General features: G+C 57.1%; 1 protein-coding gene across 2 annotated transcripts in view; it reads left to right on the forward strand.

Annotated features, from left to right (window-relative positions):
- The window catches only part of MRC2 (mannose receptor C-type 2), a 52,540-nt gene extending 28,294 nt beyond the window's left edge, over positions 1–24,246 (forward strand). Inside the window, exons 2-30 of one of the 2 annotated variants that reach the window (XM_040452020.1) lie at positions 719–1,120; positions 1,814–1,987; positions 2,186–2,350; positions 2,571–2,684; positions 3,162–3,305; positions 6,142–6,330; positions 6,486–6,640; positions 7,569–7,676; positions 9,617–9,732; positions 10,206–10,354; positions 10,928–11,145; positions 11,832–11,974; positions 13,006–13,108; positions 13,373–13,511; positions 13,626–13,661; positions 13,980–14,140; positions 14,227–14,294; positions 15,005–15,105; positions 15,640–15,782; positions 19,423–19,537; positions 19,670–19,833; positions 19,998–20,106; positions 20,636–20,874; positions 21,042–21,210; positions 21,305–21,454; positions 21,791–21,910; positions 22,105–22,284; positions 22,761–22,787; positions 22,913–24,246. In XM_040452020.1, the coding sequence (XP_040307954.1) occupies positions 719–1,120; positions 1,814–1,987; positions 2,186–2,350; positions 2,571–2,684; positions 3,162–3,305; positions 6,142–6,330; positions 6,486–6,640; positions 7,569–7,676; positions 9,617–9,732; positions 10,206–10,354; positions 10,928–11,145; positions 11,832–11,974; positions 13,006–13,108; positions 13,373–13,511; positions 13,626–13,661; positions 13,980–14,140; positions 14,227–14,294; positions 15,005–15,105; positions 15,640–15,782; positions 19,423–19,537; positions 19,670–19,833; positions 19,998–20,106; positions 20,636–20,874; positions 21,042–21,210; positions 21,305–21,454; positions 21,791–21,910; positions 22,105–22,284; positions 22,761–22,787; positions 22,913–23,133 (4,322 nt within the window). In that variant the 3' untranslated portion in view covers positions 23,134–24,246. Of the gene's footprint in view, positions 1–718; positions 1,121–1,813; positions 1,988–2,185; positions 2,351–2,570; positions 2,685–3,161; positions 3,306–6,141; positions 6,331–6,485; positions 6,641–7,568; positions 7,677–9,616; positions 9,733–10,205; positions 10,355–10,927; positions 11,146–11,831; positions 11,975–13,005; positions 13,109–13,372; positions 13,512–13,625; positions 13,662–13,979; positions 14,141–14,226; positions 14,295–15,004; positions 15,106–15,639; positions 15,783–19,422; positions 19,538–19,669; positions 19,834–19,997; positions 20,107–20,635; positions 20,875–21,041; positions 21,211–21,304; positions 21,455–21,790; positions 21,911–22,104; positions 22,285–22,760; positions 22,788–22,909 lie in introns of both variants that reach the window. The other variant, XM_040452019.1, reaches the window with a different exon arrangement.
- The last annotated feature ends 860 nt before the right edge of the window (positions 24,247–25,106 follow it).

A 25,106-nucleotide genomic window follows, 5' to 3' on the forward strand; every position in this document is an offset into this window, starting at 1 on the left:
AGCTATCATGACACTCTAACTGTGGGACATTTTCATCATCCCAAAAGAAACCCTGTACCCCTTATCAGGCAACCACTGTCAACTTCCCATACATTTAAGTCTCCATTTCTTAATCTGTAAAGTCAGTGTGCTCGGGGGCAGGTTGGGTTTCACTGCCTTCCCCAGAGTGTCTGCACAGTGAGGCGATGGGTGAATTGATGAGTGACTGGGGGAAGCTCTAGCTTTAGCCCAGCTAAATGCTGCTTAAAAAATGGTGTGCAATGGTTCTGGGAGGCATGAGTGGTTGGATATGGAGGTGGAGGGCGTTCTAGAAGATTCTAGAAGTCAGGAAAGGAAGGAGCCAGTGAAGCTGAGGGGCCAAGGAGAAGAACAAGACCAATTACTCCAGACCCGAGAGGAACTTTGGTGGGAACACCACACTGTGTCATGGAGCCTGGGATAAAGTTGTGATGTGCCGAGTGATGTCAGTGTGTCCACTGCTCCTCACAAGATCTTGGGAAAAGTATACAGCGCCCAACTTGCCAGGTGGAGTCGGGCTTGCTGTTTGAAGGTGGGATGGAGGGCTGAGTCCTGCCTCTAGGCTGAGCATGGGACTAGAGCAGAGGCTGGCCATGCAGCTGTTTTCAGGCTCAGGGGCAGCGTCTGAAGGTGGCACTGGCCATCAAGAGCCAGCCAGGAGAGCCCCTGGGATGGCATCATGCCCTGCCTTCCCTTCCAGAACCCAACGTCTTCCTCATCTTCAGCCATGGACTGCAGGGCTGCCTGGAGGCCCAGGGTGGGCAAGTCAGAGTCTCCCCAGCCTGCAACGCCAGCCTTCCCGCCCAGCGCTGGAAGTGGGTCTCCCGAAACCGGCTCTTCAACCTGGGTGCCATGCAGTGCCTGGGCACGGGCTGGCCGGGCACCAACACCACAGCCTCCCTGGGCATGTATGAGTGTGACCGGGAGGCCCTGAACCTCCGCTGGCACTGTCGCACCCTGGGTGACCAGCTGTCCCTGCTCCTGGGGGGCCGTACTGGCAACACATCCAAGGCCAGCAGCCCCGAGCGCGGCGACCAGACCCGCGGTGGCCAGTGGCGCATCTATGGCAGTGATGAGGATCTGTGCGCTCGGCCCTACTATGGTGAGAGGCCGCTTGCCGGGAAGAGGTGGGCCCCCGCCCCAGTGTCAGGAGGACTGGAGCCACAGAGTGACAGATGCGGGAGCGACAGATACAGACCCTTGGCAGCCGTATCTTTAATTGTAATGGGAAGCATTTGGGAATAATTAAGAATATTAACCTCAAAGCATTTATTTTTAAGGACTTAAAAAATTAATACATGCTTGCGAGGACCTCAAACGGTGCAAAAGCGTATCACGTAAATTTAAAATTCCCTTCTCCCAGGCCCACTCTCCAGGGTAGACCCTAGAGTAACCCCATTGGTGTCTTGCTCCCCATTTTGCAGGGGCGACCGGGGACCGGGGTCACTCGGTAAGGGGCCTTTTGTGGTGGACAGCTCTGTCCAGGGGGGTCCTCTTCCTGTAAGACATCCTGAGTTCTGAGATGGAACTTGTGGGGAGGGGCAGCTGGATTTTGGACAGGCATGAGGGGCGCTGGGGGGACCCCTTCCCAGCGCTGTGGGATGAGCAGCAGGACCTCTCCCAGGCTCCCTGGCTGATCTGACGGCAGAGGGGGCCTCAAAGCCTTAAGCGCCGCTTTGGCCTTCCCATCGCTGCCCCATCCCTAGCTCCCTGGGGTAGGTGGTTTTCCCTGAGGGGGGAGGGAGGCGGGCAGCCTCTGGGGTCCAGATGCCAAGACACTGGCTCCGTTCTGCAGAGGTCTACACCATCCAGGGAAACTCCCATGGGAAGCCGTGCACCATCCCCTTCAAGTATGACAACCAGTGGTTCCACAGCTGCACCAGCACGGGCCGTGAGGATGGGCACCTGTGGTGTGCCACCACCCAGGACTACGGCAAGGACGAGCGCTGGGGCTTCTGCCCTATCAAGAGTGAGAGCAGGGTGGAGAGGGTGGGCCAGGGTGGCTCCTGGAGGGAGGCCGACCCCGAGGGGCCTCAGCGTGGGTGGAAGAACTTGCCGGACTGGGGTGATAAGATGCCCCTCCTCGTAGCGCGGAGCAGCGTGTGTGGGGTCTGCACTCCTTGAGGGACTCCCGTGTGGGACCCATGTCCCGCTGTCGTGGTGGCAGGTAACGACTGTGAGACCTTCTGGGACAAGGACCAGCTGACTGACAGCTGCTACCAGTTTAACTTCCAGTCCACGCTGTCGTGGAGGGAGGCCTGGGCCAGCTGCGAGCAGCAGGGGGCGGACCTGCTGAGTATCACAGAGATCCACGAGCAGACCTACATCAACGGTGAGGCGGCAGGGCAGTCCCCGGGGTGGGGGGGATCCTGGGTCTGGCGGCCCCGGCAGGGCAGGGCGGCAGCAGCCTGGGCCCTGCTGCCCGTCTTTGGAGGGCCCTGGGCCCTTCCTGCTGGTGGGGCACGGATGCCCTTGGGGGGGGGGGTGGGGCACACAGTGGGAGGGCCGCGGGTGGGCCAGTCTCCTTCTCACTGTCTCTGGCTTGCTGTCAGGGCTCCTCACTGGCTACAGCTCCACGCTGTGGATTGGCCTTAATGACCTGGACACCAGCGGAGGCTGGCAGTGGTCGGACAACTCGCCCCTGAAGTACCTCAACTGGGAGAGTGGTGAGGCGTGGGGTTCGGGCGCAGGGTGGCCGGGGGACTGCACAGGCATCTGGTCTCCTATTTATTCCTCCCCGGGAACCCTTCTCCAGGCCATGTGGGGGAGGGGCGGCGGGGCAGGTTCCACCCCCTCCTGGACCGGGTCCCGCCCCATCGGGGCCCGTGCAGTGGCCTTGCGTAAACTAGAACCCGATGTCCTCTTCTCAGGGCGCAGGGCCTGGGGCACGGGCTGGATTTCAGGCCCTGTCCGTCCCTTCAGCTGCACCCAGGGCACAGGCAGCCCGGCCAGGGAGGCCCCGGGGGCCGGTCACCAGTATCGGGAGGAGGGTTTGGGCCCAAGGCGGGAGGGGGAGGCGGAGGTGAGAGGCAGCGAGGGGCCCCGAGGGAGCCGGAGGCTGTGAGGAGGGCCCGGAGGAGGCCCGGGTGTGAGTGAGTATCTCTCTCCTGGGCTGCTGGCGCCCTCCCCTCCCCTCCCCACAGATCAGCCGGACAACCCGAGTGAGGAGAACTGCGGGGTGATCCGCACGGAGTCCTCGGGCGGCTGGCAGAACCGCGACTGCAGCATCGCGCTGCCCTACGTGTGCAAGAAGAAGCCCAACGCCACGGCCGAGCGCCCGTCCCCTGGTGAGCGGAGGTCCCGGCGCGGGGCGGGGGACGGGCCTGTCGGGCGGCGACACAAGGGACTCTCTGCTGATGGACTAACCGGAATGTGGTTAAATGCTGGTAATCCGCACGGTCCTTGTAGCAGTCCCACTCAGCCGGAGGTGACAGACATCTCAGCACACAATTGGAATATCCCGAGTTGTGTACCACTATAAAAATATGTGTAATAAATGTTAGAGAAGACATGCCTAGAGAAGAAACTGCTTAAGCTCCTGAGAGTTAAGGAGGGCTTCATGGACGTGACATTTGATTCGGGCTTTTTAAGTTGACTGTAAAGAGGTGTGAGGGAAGGGCATTCCTGGCAGAGGGAACAGCATGTGCAAAGGTGCAGGGGCTTGGAAGTATACAGCAGCTTTAAGTTTGGTGAGGATTGCAGTCTAGTTGGAGTGTAGACTCTACATAGGGTGTGGTGTTTGGACCGGCAGCGTGATGGCGTTAAAAATGCAGACTCTCGGGGCGCCTGGGTGGCGCAGTCGGTTAAGCGTCCGACTTCAGCCAGGTCACGATCTCGCGGTCCGTGAGTTCGAGCCCCGCGTCGGGCTCTGGGCTGATGGCTCGGGGCCTGGAGCCTGTTTCCGATTCTGTGTCTCCCTCTCTCTCTGCCCCTCACCCGTTCATGCTCTGTCTCTCTCTGTCCCAAAAATAAATAAATGTTGGAAAAAAAAATTTTTTTTAAAAAAATGCAGACTCTCAGCCCCTCCACCTGGCCTCCATCTCACAGGATCGTCAAGCAAGGTGTGTGTGCAGGTGCAGCCAAGGCACCCTGACTTAGAGGGCATGCTGAAGAGAACAGTTCAGAAAGGCAGGTTGCAGCCAGTCCCTGAAGGGTCTTGGCTGCTGGGTCAAGTTTGGGTGGGGCCAGGTAGGCTGTGGGGAGCCTCTGCGGGTTTTTAAGCCAGGGAGTGTCTTGCTCACATTTGTGATTCACAGAGATAGCTGTAGGGGCCTATGGAGGAGGTTGGGGTAATGGGCACAGCACCGTTCTGGGGACTGCTGCGTGTGGCTTTGGGCAAGGAGCTCTGTCTCTGAGCGTAAATCGCGAATAAGCTCCTACCCCTTGCAGGGTTGTTGTAAGGCTGGAGACAGGGCCTTGCCCAAAGGAGCGTGACCGTGGGTAGCAGAAGATGTTCGTCAGTGTAGGTTGGAAGGGCTACGACAGGAGTCCAGTAGCCGTGGGAGCCACTGCTTTCTCTCCTCCTCCCCTAGGGATTGGCACCCCACACATAGGGCACCTCCCCTCTAGCTAGAGGGGGCCTGGGGCAGGCACCAAGTCAAGGTCTTCTCAGACCTAGAAGGAAGGAGGGCCCTACTGTGGGCAGGCCTGACCTATCTGTGGCCCCCTTTGGGCCTAGCTCCTCACCAAGTCCCCTGTCTCCTGGATCTCCCCAGTGTGACCCCATTGGGGGAGGTCTCCTCTGAGGCCTCCTGGATCTGCAGATGTGTCTGTGGCCTTGGACTGACTCTTTCTTCCCACTCTGCATGAAGCATCTTTTCCGAGCAATTTCTCAAATGCGTTCTGTCTTCTGGGTCTCGTCATGCAAGGCATGTCATTCCAAAGGCAGACACCGTTGTGTCCGCAAGGCATCCATATTTCCTGAGTTTCTTTCCTCCCAACAGCCAGAAGAAGGCCCCCTTGGGTCTGAACTTGGGTTCTGTCTGTGGCGGCAGCCTTGGGTCTTAGCCGGGAGGCCCAGGAGATGATTGACAAGTCAGAGCCGAGGAGTGAGTCAGCTCAGGCTCAGGCCTCTGAGAAGCACTATGCTGGACCCTGGAGCGTCTCACAGAATGGAGTGGATCCCAGAATCCCGGTCTGGGGTGACGCTTCCAGTGGGTGCATGCTTTCCTGCCTGGCTGGGCAGAGTCCTGCCCGAGCCTGACATTGTGGGTGGTTTAATAAAGTCTTGTTTTCTCTTGCCAAGGCCCAAGTGAGGGCTTGTTTGCTTCAGCTGCTCTGGGACCCCGATCCCTAGAGAGTGACCCTGAAATGCATGGAAGTGGGGGTGAGGAAGAGCCTGTCCCTGGTTAGTTTCTCAGCCCTGAGTGGAGCTGAGGGTAGGGGAAGGAGCAAGTGACTTCTTGGGCCTCTGGCCTGGTGGCCCCACTTCCCCATCCCTACGTCCTGGACTGCCGAGGTCGGCCCTGGGTCCACACTCAATATATGCTCTCTGAGGTAGTGACAGTGGTCTCATTTATTAAGCAAGGTGGACATGAGCTAAGTTTGAATCTTATAATAGGAAATACCATTAAAGATGTTTTTAATGTTTATTTTGAGAGAGAGAGAGAAACAGCATGAGCGGGGGAGGGGCAGAGAGAGGGAGACACAGACTCCAAAGCAGGCTCCAGGCTCCAAGCTGTCAGCACAGAGCCCAACATGGGGCTCGAACCCACGAACAGTGAGATCAAGACCTGAGCCGAAGTCGGTCACTCAACGGACTGAGCCACCCAGGCACCCCAGGAAATCCCATTTACAGAGGAGGAAACTGAGGCTCCCAGGGCTGGTCTGACCTGAGTCTCCCCACTCATCTCTTTCTGAAAGCCCTAGCTGGAGGGGCTGTCCTGTCCTGGGTGAAATTTGCCACCACTTCCTGGGGCTCTGCTTCTGGGCTTCCAGCAGCCCTGGAGGGCTTTGTCTTTTTAGAACCTTTCAGCATTCGGACCTGTTCTGGCGGCCAGGGCTGATCTGAGGCAGGTGTGGGGAGGAGGTGACTTCAGGGCCCTGCCCATGTTGACACTCAGCGGGTCAAGGCATCCTGGCTGGGTGGCTTGGTCCTGAACGGCACCTCGTGGGTCTCCGCAGATGTGTGGGCCAACGTGAAGGTGGAGTGCGAGCCCAGCTGGCAGCCCTTCCAGGGCCACTGCTACCGCCTGCAGGCTGAGAAGCGCAGCTGGCAGGAGTCCAAGAAGGCGTGTCTCCGGGGCGGGGGCGACCTGCTCAGCATCCACAGCATGGCCGAGCTGGAGTTCATCACCAAGCAGATCAAGCAAGGTGAGCGGCTGCTCGTCCACACCCGGAGTGGAGGGCAGGGCCTTCCCAGCGCCCATCCGGTCCCACCCAAGAGGCTGTGGGACTGTCCCTCTGCTTCTGGTGGCTGAGGCTGACCTCTCCGTGTCTTCTCTCCCCTGTCCCCTGCTGCATCCCAGAGGTGGAGGAGCTGTGGATTGGCCTCAATGATTTGAAACTGCAGATGAACTTTGAGTGGTCTGATGGGAGCCTCGTGAGCTTCACCCACTGGCACCCATTTGAGCCCAACAACTTCCGGGACAGCCTGGAAGACTGTGTCACCATCTGGGGCCCGGTGAGAACCCCCTCTCCGCACCCTCCTGGTGCCGCTGTCAGCTTCTGCCTCTCTACCACCACCCCATGGCCTCTCAGAATCCCCCACTTCCCCACCTGCCCCTTCCTTCCATGTACACAGATTTGAATCCTCCCCACCCTCAACTGGCTGGGGCACCTTGGGCAAGTTACTTAACCTCTCTGTGCCTTGGTTTCCTCATCTGTCAATGGAACACTAACAGTGCGAACCTCAGACAGTCATTGGGAGGATTAAAGGAGTTTAATTCTCGTGAAGCCTTAGGATTCTGCCTGGCACGATCTTGGTCTACCGGCTGCCCTTCCCTACCGGCAGGTGGCATCAGAAGCCACATTTTGTGGACACACTCCATTGGCTGGGCTGCTCTGTGCCAGCCCTACCCAGCCCAGGGTCCTGTCTCCTCAAAAAATTATGGGGTGATGGCTGTTTGCCATGGTTTGGGCTCAGATGCAGTGTGGGTAGATGTAGGAATTGATGTAGAGCTTCAAGTAGAGACAAGAGAACCTTTAAAAAGAGACCAGGTCAGAGGGACAGAGGATGGACTCCAGGGACAGACAGGACATTCTGCTGTGAGATGCTGCAAAACGGTGCCAGGACTGTAGAGACAGAGCCATCTGGCATAAGGGACGCTATTTAAAAATTTATAAACAATTATTTGTTGAGTGTCTGCCACGTGCCAGGCATTCTCCTGGGGACTGGGACACAGACACCTCTGCCCTCTGGATGGAGCTAAAGGCAGATAAACTGCTGGCGAGGAGACTGGGGACACAGGACAGTCTGGAACACAGAGAAGACAGGTCTCTTGCTCAGGATCACACAACAAGTTGGAGGCAGGGGCACATCTAAAAGTCAGGTCCGCCAAAGGGTTTGGGGGAGGGGGGTGCTGAGACTCTCCCTCATCCTGTGTCCCTAGGAAGGTCGTTGGAATGATAGTCCCTGTAACCAGTCCTTGCCGTCCATCTGCAAGAAGGCAGGCCAGCTGAGCCAGGGGGCCGCCGAGGAGGACCACGGCTGCCGGAAGGTGAGGGTGCTTCTGGAGCTGCCCCTGGGTGGGGCCAACCAGAGGGGCTCCCAGAGGAGGGAGGGAGGGGAGAGCCTCCCCCGGCATCCTCCCGTGCTTGGCACATCCCTCCTTCCTACTCTCCACACTGCTCTGTTCCAGAAAGAGTGATAGTGGCTGAGGCAGGGTGGGGGTAGGGTGGGGGCTGTTGGGAGGAAGCAGAGCTCCCCACCCCCGCTCTTTTTGGGGAAGCTACTTCTCAGAGGCAGCAGAGAACAGGAGATGGGTGCGGGCAGGCCCCCAAGTCCTCACCTGAGTGAGACTGCTGGGGTGCATCCCCCACCCCCGCCCGCCGGCTCTGTCTCTGCTGGCCCACACCTTGCCGTCTGACACACAGTGTGCTTGTCTGTCTCCTGGAGGAATGAAGCCCTTCTGGTGTCTCCTTCCTTGCATTCCTAGCCCCAGGGGCTTCCAGATGTTCAGGGAGGGAGAGGGCCAGGACTGCCCACATTAGTGGGGCAGTGCGTGTATGAATGAGGGACCCATGTCCTCCTCCAGGCCCTCCCAGGCTCCCCACAACCTGGCCCTCAGCCAAGCAGGGGCGTAAGTGGTGTGGATGAATAAGGGAGGTTACTCAAAAAAGACACTTAATGATGTTTTGGCCCCTGGTGGCTCCATCTGCCGAGGCCACGTTCCTGCCAGCCCCTTGCTGCCAGTCTGGCTCCTCACTCTGTTTTCCTTTACCGCACCCCCACCTCACTTGAACCCCATGCTCTCCCCCGCGGAGGAGCCCGATACAACGACAGGCACGACCTGAAGTAGGGAGGAGAGAGAGCAGGGGCCCTGCTGGAGCATCTGGGGGGCCGGCATGGGCAGGGACTGGCCCAGGGGCTCTGTCCTGGCTTGGGTGAGGTGGGGGCAGGGGAGAGAGGAGGAGTGACTAACGGCCCTGGCCCCAGGGCCACCTGAAATGTGCGTGCAATGTTGAGCAGCCCCAGTTAACACCCTGGGAGACCTGGGGTCTTAGCACAGCCTCCCCCCCCCCCCCCGCCTCACCCCACCAACTTCTCTTTTGCTTGGGCTCATGCTCAAGGGGCTATAACTTTCTCCCAACCTCAAATCCACCCCAGGCCTTCCCATTTCAAGAACTCCTGGAGGTGAAGGCCCTGGCAGGCACCTTGTGTCATTTTAGGATGGAACAGGGCTGTGGTCAGGACAGGAGCAGCCTTTGTGGTGTGGGTTCAAGTCTGAGCTCCACCTTGTACTGTCTGTGTACAAAGTCTGATCACTTAATTTCTCTGAGCCTCGGCTGCTGTTGTGAAAGGCAGGAGCAGAGAGCTCAGGGTGGCCCAAGGGGCGGGAGGTCTGTTGGGTGAAGCCTTGCCTGGTCCCCTGGGGGTTGGATGGTAGAGGACCAACCACCGAGGAGCAGTGGTCTCTTCCAAAGCTTCACTGCTCCTCGCTGAGGGTCCGTCCCCCCACCCCAGGCTAGCTGCCTCCTCTGCTCACTGTACCTTTTCCAGGACCCGAGGATTACCCAGCCTTTCCTGGCAGCTCTCCCAGCTTTTCAGCTCTGGTTTCGCAGCCAACTGGCAATTTTCCCACCGTGACTCTTGGTTTAAATGCCCGAGAGAGGAGTCCAGTGGGCCGCCCATCTTTCTTCACTGGCCCACAGGCGGGTCACTGGCTGCCTCCAGATCAGCCGCCCTTGGGCCATGCTTCCACCTCTGGTCTGGCAGTTGTGGGTGATGGTAGGGAGTGGGGAAGTGAAGTGGTAAGATGCAGAACACAGCACAGGAAGAGCCGTCTCTGGTGTCCAACCAGTCCCCTCTGTCCTGTGCCCAAGCCTGTGGCACATTCAGTGATGCCAGCATGGCATCCCCCACCCCAGGAATTCTGGCTGAGGGAGGAGAGTCCTTCCCACTGACATCATCCCTCTTTTGCCCACTCTCTCGAGCCAGGGTTGGACATGGCACAGCCCATCCTGCTACTGGCTGGGAGAGGACCAAGTAAGCTACGGTGAGGCCCGGCGCCTATGCACCCATCACGGCTCTCAGCTGGTCACCATCACCAACAGGTACAGGCCGGGACCGTGTGCCCAGACCAGCCCTCAACACCTGTCTCAATGCCTAATGTGGACCTTGCACCAAACGGGGTGGCGTTGTAACATTAAGCACAGAGGGACCTGAGTCCTGGGAGCCTCAAATGGCTTCAGGACCTTTTTTCTAATATTGTCATGAGAATGATTCCCGTTTATTAAGTGACCCCAGTGTAGGGCAGGGCCTGGGCAGGGGCAGGAGCAGGAACAGGTGTAGATATGGGTTGGATGCCCAAGAGAGGCCTTGGCTGTGTCTGATTTTCTCTACTTTCTTCTCAGCAAGGCACGAAGGTGCAGGCAGTGGGCGGGGAGCTTGGTTGCTATGTGTCAGCTGTAGGGTCCCCATGGGTCCCCCAAGTTACTGGTTGGGGGGGGCAGGGCATCTGGCCTGTGGCCCAGGGAGTGGTCAGGGCTGGGGCGAGCTCCCTGCCTGACCAGCTTCTCTTCTACAGGTTTGAGCAGGCCTTTGTCAGCAGCCTCATCTACAATTGGGATGGCGAGTACTTTTGGACCGCCCTGCAGGACCTCAATAGCACTGGCTCCTTCCGCTGGCTCAGCGGGGATGAGGTCATGTACACCCACTGGAACCGTGACCAGCCTGGTGAGCCCTTCCCGCACGGCACTTGGCCAACCCCTTCTTTGACCTTCCTTGGTGAAGCCGGGAGGCCATATGGACCTGCCCTGCCGGGACCGAGTCCCAGGGCTTCCCAGTAAACTGATTATTGGTACAGTGTGGTGAAATGGTTAGGGGCACAGGCTCTGGGGCCAAACCGCCTGGTGCATCTTTGAGCCTCAATTTCTCATCTGTCAAATGAGGATAAGGTACTTTAGGGTTGAGATGGATTAATAGATGTGAAGTGCCTAATTATTGTATGTGATGCTAGCACAGGTGCTTGCTATTATGATTATTGCCATTTCACATTCATTATCTTTTGTAGCCTTTTCAATTCCCTGATGAGATAGATGGTCAAATAGCCTCAGAGAAGTTAAGCGACTTGCCTAAGATCTCACGCAGGAGCAAACACAGAGCTGGGACTCAGCCTCCCTTCCCTTCCGGGTCCCTGCTGCCGGCAGAGCTGGTCACCCGGTGTGCAGGGCCCGGCTGGGGTGGTGCCCTGTGGGGAGGACTGGACCACGAGTCCTCAGCAAACGGGTCTCTTGCTCCCCCCTCCAGGGTACAGCCGTGGGGGCTGTGTGGCCCTGGCCACGGGCAGCGCCATGGGGCTGTGGGAGGTGAAGAATTGTACCGCGTTCCGGGCCCGCTACATCTGCCGGCAGAGCCTGGGCACGCCGGTGACGCCTGAATTGCCTGGGCCAGACCCCACGCCCAGCCTCACCGGCTCCTGTCCCCAGGGCTGGGGGTCAGACCCCAAACTCCGGCACTGCTATAAGGTAGGCAGCCTGCCAGCGTGGGAGGAGGGAGCAAAGGAGCTGCACGCCCGGGGTGAGGGCAGCCCCAGCAGGGCCCAGGCTCGATCCAGGCAACTGGGCCCCAGGGACAATGTTTCCCCACAGCAGCTTGCAGACAGAGGTAATTTCTGATGACAGGCTTGTCAGTGGAATGTCAGGTGTGGCACATAATAGGTGCTCGATATACATGTGAGGGGTTGAAAAAAAAAATCATGGAGATAATCAGTTTCAGAGGTTCCCAAATGTTGGGGCTGGGATGTCTGCTTTTCAGCATCATCTGGGCAGCTTGATAAAAATAAACTCCTGGGGCTGCCACTGTGGAGATTGGGATTTGCTGGATTGGGGTGGGGCCTAAATTTTTAAACCCTGCTGGGTTCGGGAGCCACTGACATAGTCCAAGGTTTTTTGTTACATGAGGAAACTGAGTCCAGGGAGGGGAAGGGACTGGCCCACAGCACACTGTGGCTGGTTCAGGGGTCTGGGCAGGGGTATTCTCCAGGAGCTGGCTGTGCTGGCTCCCCTCCCTGGAGCTCATTCTCTGAGGCAGGCTTGTCTTAGGTAGCCTGCACCCCCGTCCAGTGCGGCCCCAGCCCCCTTCCCCACTGCTGTCATGGGAGGGCGTGTGGACCCGTGGGGACAGCTGGGACACCTGGACTTTGTTCCTGTAGGTGTTCAGCTCAGAGCGGCTGCAGGATAAGAAGAGCTGGGTGCAGGCCCAGAGGGCCTGCCAGGATTTGGGAGCCCAGCTGCTGAGCCTGGCCAGCTATGAGGAGGAGCACTTTGTGGCCAACATGCTCAACAAGATCTTTGGGTACGGAGCCTGGGGCGGTGGCCTGCACGCACCTGTGTGGGCTCTTGGTTCTGCCGGGCGCAGGGCAGGGGGCAGGGTGAGGGCGCCCCCGGTGAGGCCTGTCCGAGGGCTCGGAATGACCTGTGTATCTGCAGCGAGTGCCAGGACCATGCTGTCCTCCCTCAGGTAGCCGTCATCTCCCTGGACTTGGAGACTTTGTTGCTCACCAGTGTCAGGGAGTCAGCAGTGGCCCCCTCAGACTCACAGACTTTGACAAAAGTAACTGCCCTTCCCATCCCTCTGCAAGCTGATCCAAGTTGAGCATCAACACCCAACACCCCCAACACCATCCCGTAATAACCCACTCTCCTCAATAAACTGCTTTTCCTGAGAAAGAGGAGGACAGAAGCTACAAAAATGAGCATTTGCCCATGGGGGTCCCTCCAGGATCCTGTGTCTGTCCTGTGGGCTCCCAGCACCCTATGACACAAAGCACGTTTAATCCCTTGGCACTGGGAAAAGGCCAAATGGACCAGGCTTCCTGAGATCTTAATTCCAGGGCCATGTCTTCCCAGCAAACATCAAGGTTACGTTATTTGACGTAAATACAGCTCTTGTCAACGGCCTCTCACCACGTCTCAGGCACTGCACTAAACATTTAATCCTCATTCAGGCTTGTTTTCAACCCTACAAAGTAGACATTGCCACTGACCCATGTGGGCTGATAGAGAGATTGGGTTATTTGCCCACTGTCACGGAGCTGCTCCACGGGTGACCCCGGACTGGAATCTACTTTTATCTGAGTCCAGAGCCCCAGGTCAATGCTCCATCCCCATCAACTTACTGAAATCCTGAAGTGAAAGCCCACAGTCTTGCTGGCAGGGCAAACCCCACCGGAAGGGAGCCAGGCCACCCTCCCCCAGTGAGCTGGGCGTCTGGTCCAGCGAGCTCAGTTCTCTGGGTGTGAAGTCCAGACGGGAGAGGCCCCAGGCCCTTGGGACTGCTCCTCTTATCCCCGTGTCTTCTGTCCCCACCCCTGTGTTGTGCTGAAGTGAATCAGAGCCCGAGATCCACGAGCAGAACTGGTTCTGGATTGGTCTGAACCGTCGAGATCCCGGAGCGGGACAGAGCTGGCGCTGGAGCGACGGCTTGGGGGTGAGCCGGCCTAGAGGGGACAGGCCAGCAGGTGGGCGGGGCTCGGTTGTAGGCGTGGTCTTTCCGGGCAGGACTGGTCCTGGAGGTGGGCGAGGTTTAGAGGATTTAGGGTATTTGGCTTGACCCCGCACGTTAAAGAAAGGGGGGCGGGGCGTCCAGCCCAGGTTAGGGGTTCCCAGCTCAGGTCGGGCCCCTGTTCGTCTGTCCTTCGGACGCTGAAGCGTGTGCCTGTGGCTGATAACTCTCTCGTACCTCGACCTCCAGTTCTCTTATCACAATTTCGACCGGAGCCGGCACGACGACGACGACATCCGGGGCTGTGCAGTGCTCGACCTGGCCTCCTTGCAGTGGGTGGCCATGCAGTGTGAGACGCAGCTGGACTGGATCTGCAAGATCCCTCGAGGTTGGGTGGGATGGCGCTGGGAAACGGGGGGATGGGGTGAAGGGCGTCGGTGCCGGGAATCCAGGGGAGGCGTCTCCGTTCCCTGCAGCGTCTCTGTCCCTGTTGTCCCTGTAGGCACAGACGTGCGGGAGCCCGACGTCAGCCCACAAGGTGAGGCCCCCGCCCCGCCCCCCCACCCTGGGCTGTGTGGAGAGGGTGAGGGGCATCACCTCCCGGGCAGGGCCTGGCTGAGATGGAACGAAAGGAGTTAGGGATTCGAGCCCAGGGAAGGGGAATCGGGACGCCTGGAGCCCTGTCTCCAAGCCTCCGTCTCCAAGCAGGGGCAAGCGTGGGCCTGGAGTGGTTCCTGCCCCGGGTCCTAGCGGCTCGAAAGCCACCTACTGCCTGCCTTCGGACCGGGCCTTGCCCACCGGGAGAGCAAGCAAACCCTGGCTGGCCGCTACTCGCATGCTCACACTGCCCCCGCAGGCCGGCGGGAGTGGCTGCGTTTCCAGGAGGCCGAGTACAAGTTCTTCGAGCACCACTCCACGTGGGCCCAGGCGCAGCGCATCTGCACGTGGTTCCAGGCCGAGCTGGCCTCCGTGCACAGCCAGGCCGAGCTGGACTTCCTGGGGCACAACCTGCAGAAGGTGAGCACTTGAGCAGGCAGGGGCCTGCGGGCAGGACCTGGAGGAGAGGCCCTGCCACCCCTCATCTGCCTGACCGGTTTCCCCAGTTCTCTCGGGGCCAGGAGCAGCACTGGTGGATCGGCCTGCACACTGCAGAGAGTGACGGGCGTTTCAGGTAGGAGCCTTGAGGGGGGCGGGGGTAGCGGGTGTGGGGGGTGCACATGCCTGGATGGCCACCCACGGTCCAGGTGGGAGCTAGGGAGGCTGAGGACAGAGGCAAATAGACCTGAATTTGAATCCAGCTCTGTTCCTCACTGGCTGTGTGGCCTTGATCGAATGGGCCTTGATTTTCTCACCTAAAAATGAGAATAATGCTGCCTGGTAAGATTGCTCTGAGGATTAGAAAGAAGTTATGTGAAGTCCTTAGCACAGCATCCAGCATATAATTGGGCACCAAATAATGGCAGCTCATATTATGCTGGGGCCACTCTTGAATAAGGCCCCCTCAGGACATGGGCAAGAACATATGATGTCCAGAGGGCTCTCTCTGTATTCAGTACCCACCTACCATGCATGAAGAGGCTTGAGGCAGCGAGGACCAGGAGCACATAGGTATCTCAGCACACTGTTGCCCTTGGGCCTCTGCTCTGGGATTCTTGGGCTATTCTAGGTAGAGAATGAGAGCCCAGGGAGGGCTGGGCTTTCCCTGGAGGCACCAGGTCTCTGGGTCCCCAGCTGCCCTCAGCTCAGTAGCCTCATTCTCAGCCTGGAGCCCCTGGACTTGGGCCCTTTCCTGCCCCCCTTTTGGTGGCCTTCATTGCTGCATACAAGGGAGGTTGGGCCCAGGACCAATGCTGGAGTCACCTCTGCCTGGTGCCATTGCAGGTGGACAGATGGTTCCATTATAAACTTCATCTCCTGGGCACCCGGTAAACCTCGGCCCATCGGCAAGGATAAGAAGTGCGTGTACATGACCGCCAGCCGAGGTGAGAGCAAGGCAGGGGCAGAGAGGGTGCAGAAGCCCAGGAGAAAGTTGATGTTGGGGGCAGTGAGGTGAGCCTAGGCAGGACCGACAGTCTCTTCTCATTCTCTTTGTTCCCACAACCCAAGAGGGGCTAGACCCAGAGAGGGGACCTGTCTCCACGGTCCAGCAGCCATAGAGGACTAGAGTTTAAATTTTTTTTTTTTTAACGTTTATTTATTTTTGAGACACAGAGAGACAGAGCATGAACGGGGGAGGGTCAGAGAGAGAGGGAGACACAGAATCTGAAACAGGCTCCAGGCTCTGAGCAGTCAGCACAGAGCCCGACACGGGGCTCGAACTCACATACCGCGAGATCGTGACCTGAGCCGAAGTCGGACGCTTAACCGACTGAGCCACCCAGGCGCCCCATAGAGGACTAGAGTTTAGATAGAGCTGGACACAGGCACCTGACCCCCATGCTCTTTTCTTAGGGCATGAGGTAAGGGTGCTGCCAGCCCTGCCCTATGCTAGAGCGACCGCCCCCCTCTTTCTGCAGAGGACTGGGGGGACCAGAGGTGCCTGACAGCCTTGCCTTACATCTGCAAACGCAGCAACAGCACTGGAGAGCCACAGCCCCCAGACCTGCCGCCCACGGCTCTGGGGGGCTGCCCCTCTGGCTGGAAGCAGTTCCTCAATAAGGTAGGAGATGGGGAGGGGGGCCCCCCAAGGGAGTCAGGGGAGAAGATGTGAACATGGCAAGGCCGACTTTCAGGAGTCCTGGCCCTTCGGCAACATCAAATTCGTGGCCCCTTGCCTATGCCCACCAACGTCTCTCCTGCTTAGCCCTGGTGCCGGGGTTAGACTCCCTGGAAAACAACTTCTTTTGGTAGCACCTTCTAATCCACCAGGTAGAGTGTCCACATAGTGCGGTGAGTTTTCGAGATTAGTGGTTGCCAAACATTTCGATAATGTTTGATAATTTTGATAATTCCTGTTAGGAAACAAAATACTGAACATGCAAAGAATATGTATGTACATTGTATATATGTGTGTGAATATGTATATATTTACTTCTGTACTAATGTGATTAATGTTATATGTATTAAAATATGCACAAGAACAAAAGAATATAAAGCATGAGCTAAAGATTGAAAGAGAATACAGGTATTTTTTTGAAAAAGTATTAAAAAAAATTTTTTTTAATGTTTATTTATTTTTGAGAGAGAGAGAGAGAGAGACAGAACATGAGTGGGGGAAGGGCAGAGAGGGAGAATTTGAAGCAGCCTCCAGGCTCTGAGCTGTCAGCACAGAGCCCGATGAGGGGCGGGGGGGGGGGGGGGGGCATGAACTCACAAACTGTGAGATCATGACCTGAGCTGAAGTTGGATGCCCAACTGACTGAGCCACTCAGGGGCCCCTTGAAAAAGTATTTTTAAGTTAAGTTTAAAAATGTTTTCTATATTAGTGGTATGAGAAAAGGCCTCAGAAATGATCAATGATAATAATTTTTTGTATTTAAGTAATTTGGATAAGAGAAGGTAATTGCATTATTTCATTATTTAAAAAAATATCTTGGTCTGACACTTTGTGATTCGGGGCTTCACAGGTCTTCGAATTATTTTGGATTTAATGGTTATTGTAGATGAAAAGGTTGCCTCACAAAGACAAATACATCAGAATGAAAAAGTTCATTCATTGTTGGTTGGACTTTTTTCATTTTCCAGTCTTTCTACCAGTTAAACAAAGGTTTTTGTTTAAAAATCAGCTAGGAAGTTTCCGCATTCTAAACTAATCTGCCTCATAAACTGATCAGAAGACCTGATTAAGATGGTTTAAGAACAAGCCTTTGGAAGATTTTTTTTGAAACGCCATTTAGGAAATTCTTTTCCCAAGGGTTCTGAGTGTGCAGATAGGAAAGTTTGGGGCGGTAACATGAATCAGAAGGGATATGTTTCCAAACAGCGCTTCAAAATGTTCCTTCAAGAGTGTGAATTTCTTCCCCAAAGTGGTTACTTCTGCACTAGTGGGTTGATTTATAGATCTGATTAGACCTTCATTGTTTTCACCTCGTGGTGAAAACACTGCTGAGAGGAGCAGCAGTTTTTTGTTTGTGCTGGCATCATGAGTATGAGCTTCAGTCCCTGCCTGCTTTGCCGAGGTTGTAAAACCACTTAGCCGGATTGTGAGGATTAGATTAGTTAACCCCAGATCATATAATCCGTAAATCTTTGTCCTGTAGTGGAGTGCAGCCAGCCCTTGGTGTCATGGAGCTCTTACTGTCTTCAGAATATTCAAGAGAATATTATACCTTTTCTAGAAACAAACACGTGTATTATTAAAACTTCGGAAAACACAGAAAGAAAAAATAAAATTCACTCACTCATCCTCTCCAGAAATAACCACTATTAATATTATTACTCCGCTTCTTGCCTTTTTTCACATAATTGAGATTGTACTACATAACACGATCAAACTACGTAACACGATTTTCTTTCTCAGGGCTGTATTTTGAGCATTTTTCTCATGTCATTACCTTTTTCAAAAACTTACTCTTGTGGCTTCTCCTACCTGATATAAAACAATATATCATATGTAGCTAATTGGTCTCTTTCCTTAAAAAAAATTTTTTTTTATGTTTATTTATTTTTGAGAAAGAGAGCGTGTGAGCGGGAGAGGGGCAGAGAGAGAGGGAGACACAGAATCCGAAGCAGGCTCCAGGCTCCGAGCTGTCAGCCCGGAGCCCGACGCGGGGCTCGAACTCACGAACTGCGAGATCATGACCTGAGCCGGAGTCGGACACTTAACTGAGCCACCCAGGCGCCTCTAACTGGTCTCTCTGTCTTAATGCATCAGCATTATTGTGAAGATACCAGTTACTCCCCTGTCAGAAGCCTTTGAACTATGAGAGGCTGTTTGCCCCTTCGCTACCTGGCCCCAGATACCTTGCTCTGCTAGTTTTTTGCCCTATTTGCAGCCCCATAGCATTTGGATGTAAGGATCCACCTCTCCCACTGGCCTTAAGCTCCTGGAGGGCAGGGCCACTGGCTCCTGACATATCACTAAATATACTTGCACATGATAGGAGGTCCCGTAGTGTTTGTTGAGCTGGGCTGAATACTTCCTCTCTTTAACTGCTGATACTTGCTGATACGGGTGTGACCTTGCTGCTTCTCATCTTGTGACTAATTTTGCTAGTTATTTAGAGGAGGCCTCCGTGTCTCTGAACTGCTTCTGTGAAACCAAATGCATGGGCTTCATGATAAACCTCCCCCAAACTTTTGCGTTATTTCTGGGCTTATAGTTTTCTACCCCAAATCTGACGTTTGCATCAGTAAGCTCATGCTAGAGCTGGTCATAAGAGTAATAGTAAGAGCTTTTACTTGTTAAGCTCCTGCTCCTGTGTTGTGCACTGTTCTCTTTAACCTTTAAAATGACCCCAAAAGACAGATTTTTTTTTATTCCCATTTTACAGAAGGGTTAAGTTAGATCTGGAATCTGAGCTGCACGTCCCCCGGCCCTCTGTGACTCCAAAGCTTCCTTCCTTTCTTTCTCCTCCATCCTACCAAGGAAGAAATCACTGGAAGTCATTCATTTTTAAATAGTCTTCACTTGAAAGATTTCCCACACAGGTTTCCTTCGACCTTATAGAAGTAGTGAAGGTGGGAACAGAGAAACAAAATTACAGAGTTACAGGCTGCTGCCTAATAAAGATCATTCGAAAGTAAAGCTAAAGTTGGGGGCGCCTGGATGGCTCAGTCAGTTGAGAGTCCGACTTCAGCCCTGGTCGTGATCTTGCGCTGTATGGGTTCAAGCCTCGTGTCGGGCTCTGTGCTGATAGCTCGTAGCCTGGAGCCTGCTTCAGATCCTGTGTCTCCCTTTCTCTCTGCCTCTCCCCTGCTTGTGCTCTGTCTCCCCAAAATAAATAAACATTAAAAAAAAAGATAAGGATATCATACAGATGAACTTTTAAGTTCATGGGGTAAAATAGCGGATTTCAGGCAACACTCAAAAACGTGTTTAGCTGAAATTGAGACAGACCTTGTCTCCATGCGTGGTCCAGGCTCTGCTGTCATAGGTAATAGAGACTTTGGTGACCCAAAGAAATCCTGCCACTGACAAACTCTCCCGAGTGTAGGGACGTGTGTGTGAATGTGGGGTGCTGGGCTGAGAGGGCGCCAGAGCCTTGTTCAAGGAGCCCCAGATGTCCTGCTTCTGATTTATTGTTCTCAAAGCCCTCAAAGCCTCCCAGGGCCTGCCACTGAGGGCTGCACAGCAGAGTTTCTGGGTTTGTAGGGACAGGATGGTGGGGCAGGACATCATGTCTCCCCCTCCGCCCCAGTGTTTCCGAATCCAGGGCCAGGACCCTCAGGACCGGGTGAAGTGGTCAGAGGCACAGTTCTCCTGTGAACAGCAAGAGGCCCAACTGGTCACCATTGCCAACCCCTTAGAGCAAGGTAGGGCCAGCCCATGGGAGGGCCCCAGTATCCTCTGACGTGATCCCGCCCCCCCCTCCCCCAGGAGGGCTAGAGCCGAGTGAGCGAGGGGCTGTCCTGTCACTCCTAATTCTCTCTTCTGGGGAACTGTAGCCTTCATCACAGCCAGCCTGCCCAATGTGACCTTTGACCTTTGGATTGGCCTCCATGCCTCTCAGAGGGACTTCCAGTGGGTGGAGCAGGAGCCTCTGCTGTATACCAACTGGGCACCTGGGGAGCCCTCTGGCCCCAGCCCTGCTCCCAGTGGCAACATACCGGTGAGGAAGCCCCTCCCTCTGCACCCCCACGCCAACCTGCCGCACTTGCCTTCACTCCCGGGGTCCCCCTGTCTTCCAGCCTCTTTGCTCAGAGTGCAGCCTTTCCAGGGCAGTGGCACAGGGGAAAGCTGCCGGGGCTCCCCTGAGCAGTTCCTTTCCCCCAGACCAGCTGTGCGGTGGTCCTGCACAGCCCCTCAGCTCACTTCACTGGCCGCTGGGATGATCGGAGCTGCACGGAGGAGACGCATGGCTTCATCTGCCAGAAGAGCACGGGTACGTGTCACCAGCGAACTCAGAAACGTCAGCACTGGGGCCACATGCTGTGGGCCACGCCAGGAGGAATGAAACATAGTCTCATAGACCCAGGACCCCCCAAGGTCACCCCCAGAGTCTAGTATCTGCTTGGGAAGCAGATGGGCAGAAAGGCCAGGCGCCAGTCAGAGGGAAAGGCAGTGAGTGCTGAGGGTCTCAGGAGGAAGGTTTGGGAGGATGGAGGGCTGACAGGGGGCAGCTAGACACCGCGCGTGCCTGTTGTCAGGAACCCGAAGTTCCGCATCTGAGGCACCTGCAGCCCCGTGCATGTTCTACATGGGTTCCTGGGGTAGGACTAGGTTGCTCCTCCGTTTATCAGCAAGAATGTGTTCTTAGGAACGGTGCCTAACATTTCCTGTTAGTCTGTGCCAGGCACCGTGCCCGGCAGAGACCTGGTCTCTGCCCCGTGGCTGGTGCTCTCTCAGCTTCGTGCCTGGAAGTGGGGTGAGGGAGGCAGAGCCTGGCCTGAGCTCTGCCCCCTTCCCTGTAGACCCTTCCCTGAGCCCATCCCCAGCAGCGTCGCCCCCTGCCCCGGGCACTGTGCTCTCCTACCTCAACGGCACCTTCCGGCTGCTGCAGAAGCCTCTGCGCTGGCATGACGCCCTCCTGCTGTGTGAGAGCCGCAACACCAGCCTGGCCCGCGTGCCTGACCCCTATACCCAGGCCTTCCTCACTCAGGCCTCCCGAGGGCTGCGCACCCCGCTCTGGATCGGGCTGGCCAGTGAGGAGGTGGGCCCCCAACACTTGTCCTGACGCCGGGGCTGGGGACCGCTCCCCTGATTTCCCTCCCTGTCTCCTCCCGACTCCTTGCCTTACCTTACTCACCTCCCCCTACCCCCCATCCCCTCCCCCCACTGGCCCCCTTCTTCCCACCCTGATGGCCCCCTCGTGCCCAGGGCTCCCGGAGGTACTCCTGGGTCTCGGAGGAGCCGCTGAGCTATGTGAGCTGGCAGGACGGGGAGCCCCAGCAGCCAGGGGGCTGCGCCTACGTGGACGTAGACGGGGCCTGGCGCACCACCAGCTGTGACACCAAGCTGCAGGGTGCTGTCTGTGGTGGGAACAGTGGTGAGTGCCCAGCCGCTGGGGCCGAGGGGTGGGCAAGGCGCAGGTTATCCCGGGGAGGACTCTGGGACACTTCTTCAACCCTGCATCCCCGCAGGGCCCCCTCCTCCCCGAAGAATAAGCTACCACGGCAGCTGTCCCCAAGGGCTGGCCGACTCTGCCTGGATTCCCTTCCGGGAGCACTGCTACTCCTTCCACATGGAGCTGCTGCTGGGCCACAAGGAGGCGCTGCAGCGCTGCCAGAGAGGTGGGCCGGGGCAGGCGAGTGCCCACGCGTGGGCATTTCAGGTGGTGACCCCCGGCGTGGACACTTACAGACTCCATGGATGCAGTCCCCCTGCTATGCTCCACCTGTAGGCCGCACTCACACATAAGTGCCCCGTCGTGTTCCGATTTACAGGGACCACATGTGACATTACACGCATGTAACACCTGCCACGCACACGCAGACGCCCAGACTCCACACCATCCTCTACCCAGGCTTCCAGAGAAGAGGGCTGGGGCCTCTGGGAAGGGGGAGGGGGGTCTCCGCCACCCCCTGGGGAGACCTGTCTGCCCTGACATGGGCCTCCCTTGTGTCCAGCGGGTGGGGCAGTCCTGTCCATTCTGGATGAGATGGAGAATGTGTTCGTCTGGGAGCACCTGCAGAGCGCTGAGGGCCAGAGTCGGGGTGCCTGGCTGGGCATGAACTTCAACCCCAAAGGTGGGTACCCTGTGTGTGGCATCGGGAGGGTGAAGCCTCAGGGTACAGGGGGGAAGCCCTCCTCCAGGGCTTGGTGGGGGTGAGGGCTTGCAGGAGAGGGGAATTGGTTCTAGAACAGGCCTGCTCTCTTGCACCTGCTCCTGCTCCACCTTGTGTCCTCTCCCCCACACCCCTCAGTGTCTTGTTTCCCATAGGAGGCACCCTGGTCTGGCATGACAACACAGCTGTGAACTACTCCAACTGGGGGCCCCCCGGCCTGGGCCCCAGCATGCTGAGCCACAACAGCTGCTACTGGATCCAGAGCAGCAGCGGGCTGTGGCGCCCGGGCGCCTGCACCAACATCACCATGGGCGTCGTCTGCAAGCTCCCTCGAGGTGAGTGCGCTGGCAGATGCTGCGCTCAGCCCCCTGCCGCCCCCACTCGGCCGGCCGGTGCTGGGCCTAGGCCAGGGGCCTGCTTCTCATTCTGCCGGAGACAGGGCGGGAACCGACAGGCCCCGGGGCCGCCAGGACCCTCCCCCGGGATAAATTGGTCTGTAGGAGGGACTGGCCCTTCCTACAAATTTCCAAACTAGACAGCAAACCCATCATTTTGTAGCGGTTAAGGGCAGGGACAAGGTTCAAGCCCCGGGCAAACCACTTTACCAACTCTGTGACCTTGGGCAAGTTACTTGAAGCCTGTGGCCTCAGGGTCTTCCTATGTAAAATGAGGATAATAACAGTACCTACGAAATTAAACGAGCTCATGAGCTCATAACGTGGCTGGCACTCGGGAAGTGCTGTCTCCGTGTTTGCTTATTATTTCTGTTAACTACTTCGGTTATTGACTGGTCCCTCCCTCTCCCCTGCAGCTGAGGAAAGCAGCTTCTCTCCATCGGGTGAGTCTGCAGCTGGGCCCAGACCAGCCCTCTCCCCGCTTTTCCCCCCGCATGCAGGGCAGCAGGTGGGCAGGTGGGCAGCCGACGGGCAGCCTGTCCCCTGAGTGTCCGGCTTGCCGCAGCAGCGCTCCCGGAAAACCCGGCAGCCCTGGTGGTGGTGCTGATGGCGGTGCTGCTGCTCCTGGCCCTGCTGACTGCGGCCTTGATCCTCTACCGGCGGCGACAGAGCGCGGAGCGTGGGACCTTTGAGGGCGCCCGTTACAGCCGCAGCGCCTCTGGCCCCGGCGAGGCCACTGAGAAGAACATTCTGGTGTCTGACATGGAAATGAATGAGCAGCAGGAGTAGAGCCAAGGGCGTGGGCAGGGTGGGGACAGGAGGAGTGGGGAGGCTGGGCCCTGGGTCAGCGGGGCCCCCCCACCAGCTACCAGCCCAGGTGGCCTATGGAGGGGTGCCTTTGGGATCACTGTCGGGAGCTGGGGCTGAGCAGGGCCTGGCTGGTGGGGTCCCTCCCTCCCATGAGGGCTGGGCTGAGACCTGGCTGAGTGCAGAGTGGTGTTTCCCTTTTGGGGGGCCTAGGATCTTGTCACCTAGGCCTGTGCCCCCATGGTGACCAGAAGCAGGACGGGAGCCTCTTTCTGCCCCTTTCTCCCCAGGCCCCACTGCCCAGGCCTGCCGACCCACGCCCCAGGACCCCCTTCTCATTGCAGAACCTGAGGGTCCTCCCCTGAGCCCTCAGCCAGCCTCTGTCGCTTCTCTCCTTCCTGGCAGCCTAGGCTCCCAACCCCTCTCCCCCATCCCCTCTCCCTGCTTCTCTTGCAGCCCTTCCTTCTGAGCCAGAGCCCCAGGGTTTGGGGAGCCCTGTTGCTCATGGTGGGTGTCAGCGGAGGGAGCCAAGCATCTGTCACTCCTGTGCCTGCTGGAGTGGCCCATGGGGCATGGCAGGAGGGGCCTAGGTTGGGCCTGAGAACCAGGGCACCACTGGGGTGTCACCTGGGCTGGAGACAGGACTGGGAGAGATGCCCTGACCTTCTGGGGGTGACCGGGCTGAGGTGTCATCTCCTGCCGGTTAGGGGAGGGCTCTGTCCCTAAAGAGTCCCCTGTGGGGACCAAAGTAAGTTCCCTAACGTTTCCAGCTCCTGGCTCTGGTTGGGAGAGAGGAGGGGGTTGCTAGAGCCCCGGGGACCTCAGAAGCAGGAGACCGCCCTCTAGTGGGGCCCAGAGGAACAGTGCCCAAGCTCCTGGGGGGCCCAGTCCCAGGGCGCTGACTCAGTGCCTTCCGGAACCCCGGCGGGGGCTGGGGCGGGCGGCCAGTCCCGGTGCCACGGCGCGGGGCAGTGTGAACACAGACTCAAAGACGTCCTTTTTTGTAGTTCTTAATTTTTTTAATGTGCCATTATTGTGAAAAAAAGAAAAGAGAAAGAAGCAAACAAATAAAACACCTTTAAGAGGCTTGAGAGAGAAGGGTTCGTGCTTTGTTTTGTCGTCAAAACTTCCTCGTGTTGCCTCAGAGATAAATGTCGTGTTTGGAGTTCGTGTTGTGTGCTCTTTCTGCAGTCCACCATTTTGTTACTATGCTTTGGCCCCATGGAGACCCCTGCACCCTTGTCTCTTCTTCTGGACCCTTGCCTTTCTGGGCCTGCTCCCCACGTTCCCTATTCCTGGGGACGTGTGTGTAAGTAAGTGACAGCTCAGGAGCCACCTGACGGCTATGTGAGCTTCGGCAACTTAGCTCACTTTTCAACGTGTGTAAGATAGGAGGACAGGATGAGCTTCCTGGGGCTGCTTTAAGGATATTGGAGGATCAAATGAGATCACCTGTGCAAAGCAGTTAGCAGCCCAGCACCTCCGAGCTCAGCCAGTAAGGGCCTCATAAATGCCAGCTGTTACTGTTATTTCTGGGTGGGGGCCCCCAGGGCAGCCTTGGAGGTGCTCAGGCCAGCCCTGGGCTGGGGGTTCCACGTCACCATCTTTCAAGGCAGCCACATACCTGTCTCTGAGCTTCGAGAAAGTGCACATTTGTTCTTGGGGAGTTTGGGCTCTGAAACCCCCCAGAGGCGGGGTCGGTGGCTTGCAAGACCTTTCTCCCACCAGCATTCACTCCGGATATTTGAGCTGCAGACAGCAGTGAACAAAGAGAAGGCTCTGCTAGTCAACGATGCCAGGTACGTGCTAGGTGCTGTGGGGAAGACTGAACTAGGCCATGGGAAGGGGGTGTTAGTTTGGACTGGCTGGTGGGGTAGAGTCTTAGCAGAGGAAGTGAGATGAACCTGAAGGAGGTGAGGAAGTGAGCAATGGAGACACGTAGGTAGGTCCAGGCC

This window comes from Herpailurus yagouaroundi, unplaced genomic scaffold (genome assembly GCF_014898765.1).
Source record: "Herpailurus yagouaroundi ecotype Mexico unplaced genomic scaffold, PumYag 206, whole genome shotgun sequence".
Classification (NCBI taxonomy): Eukaryota; Metazoa; Chordata; class Mammalia; order Carnivora; family Felidae; genus Herpailurus; species Herpailurus yagouaroundi.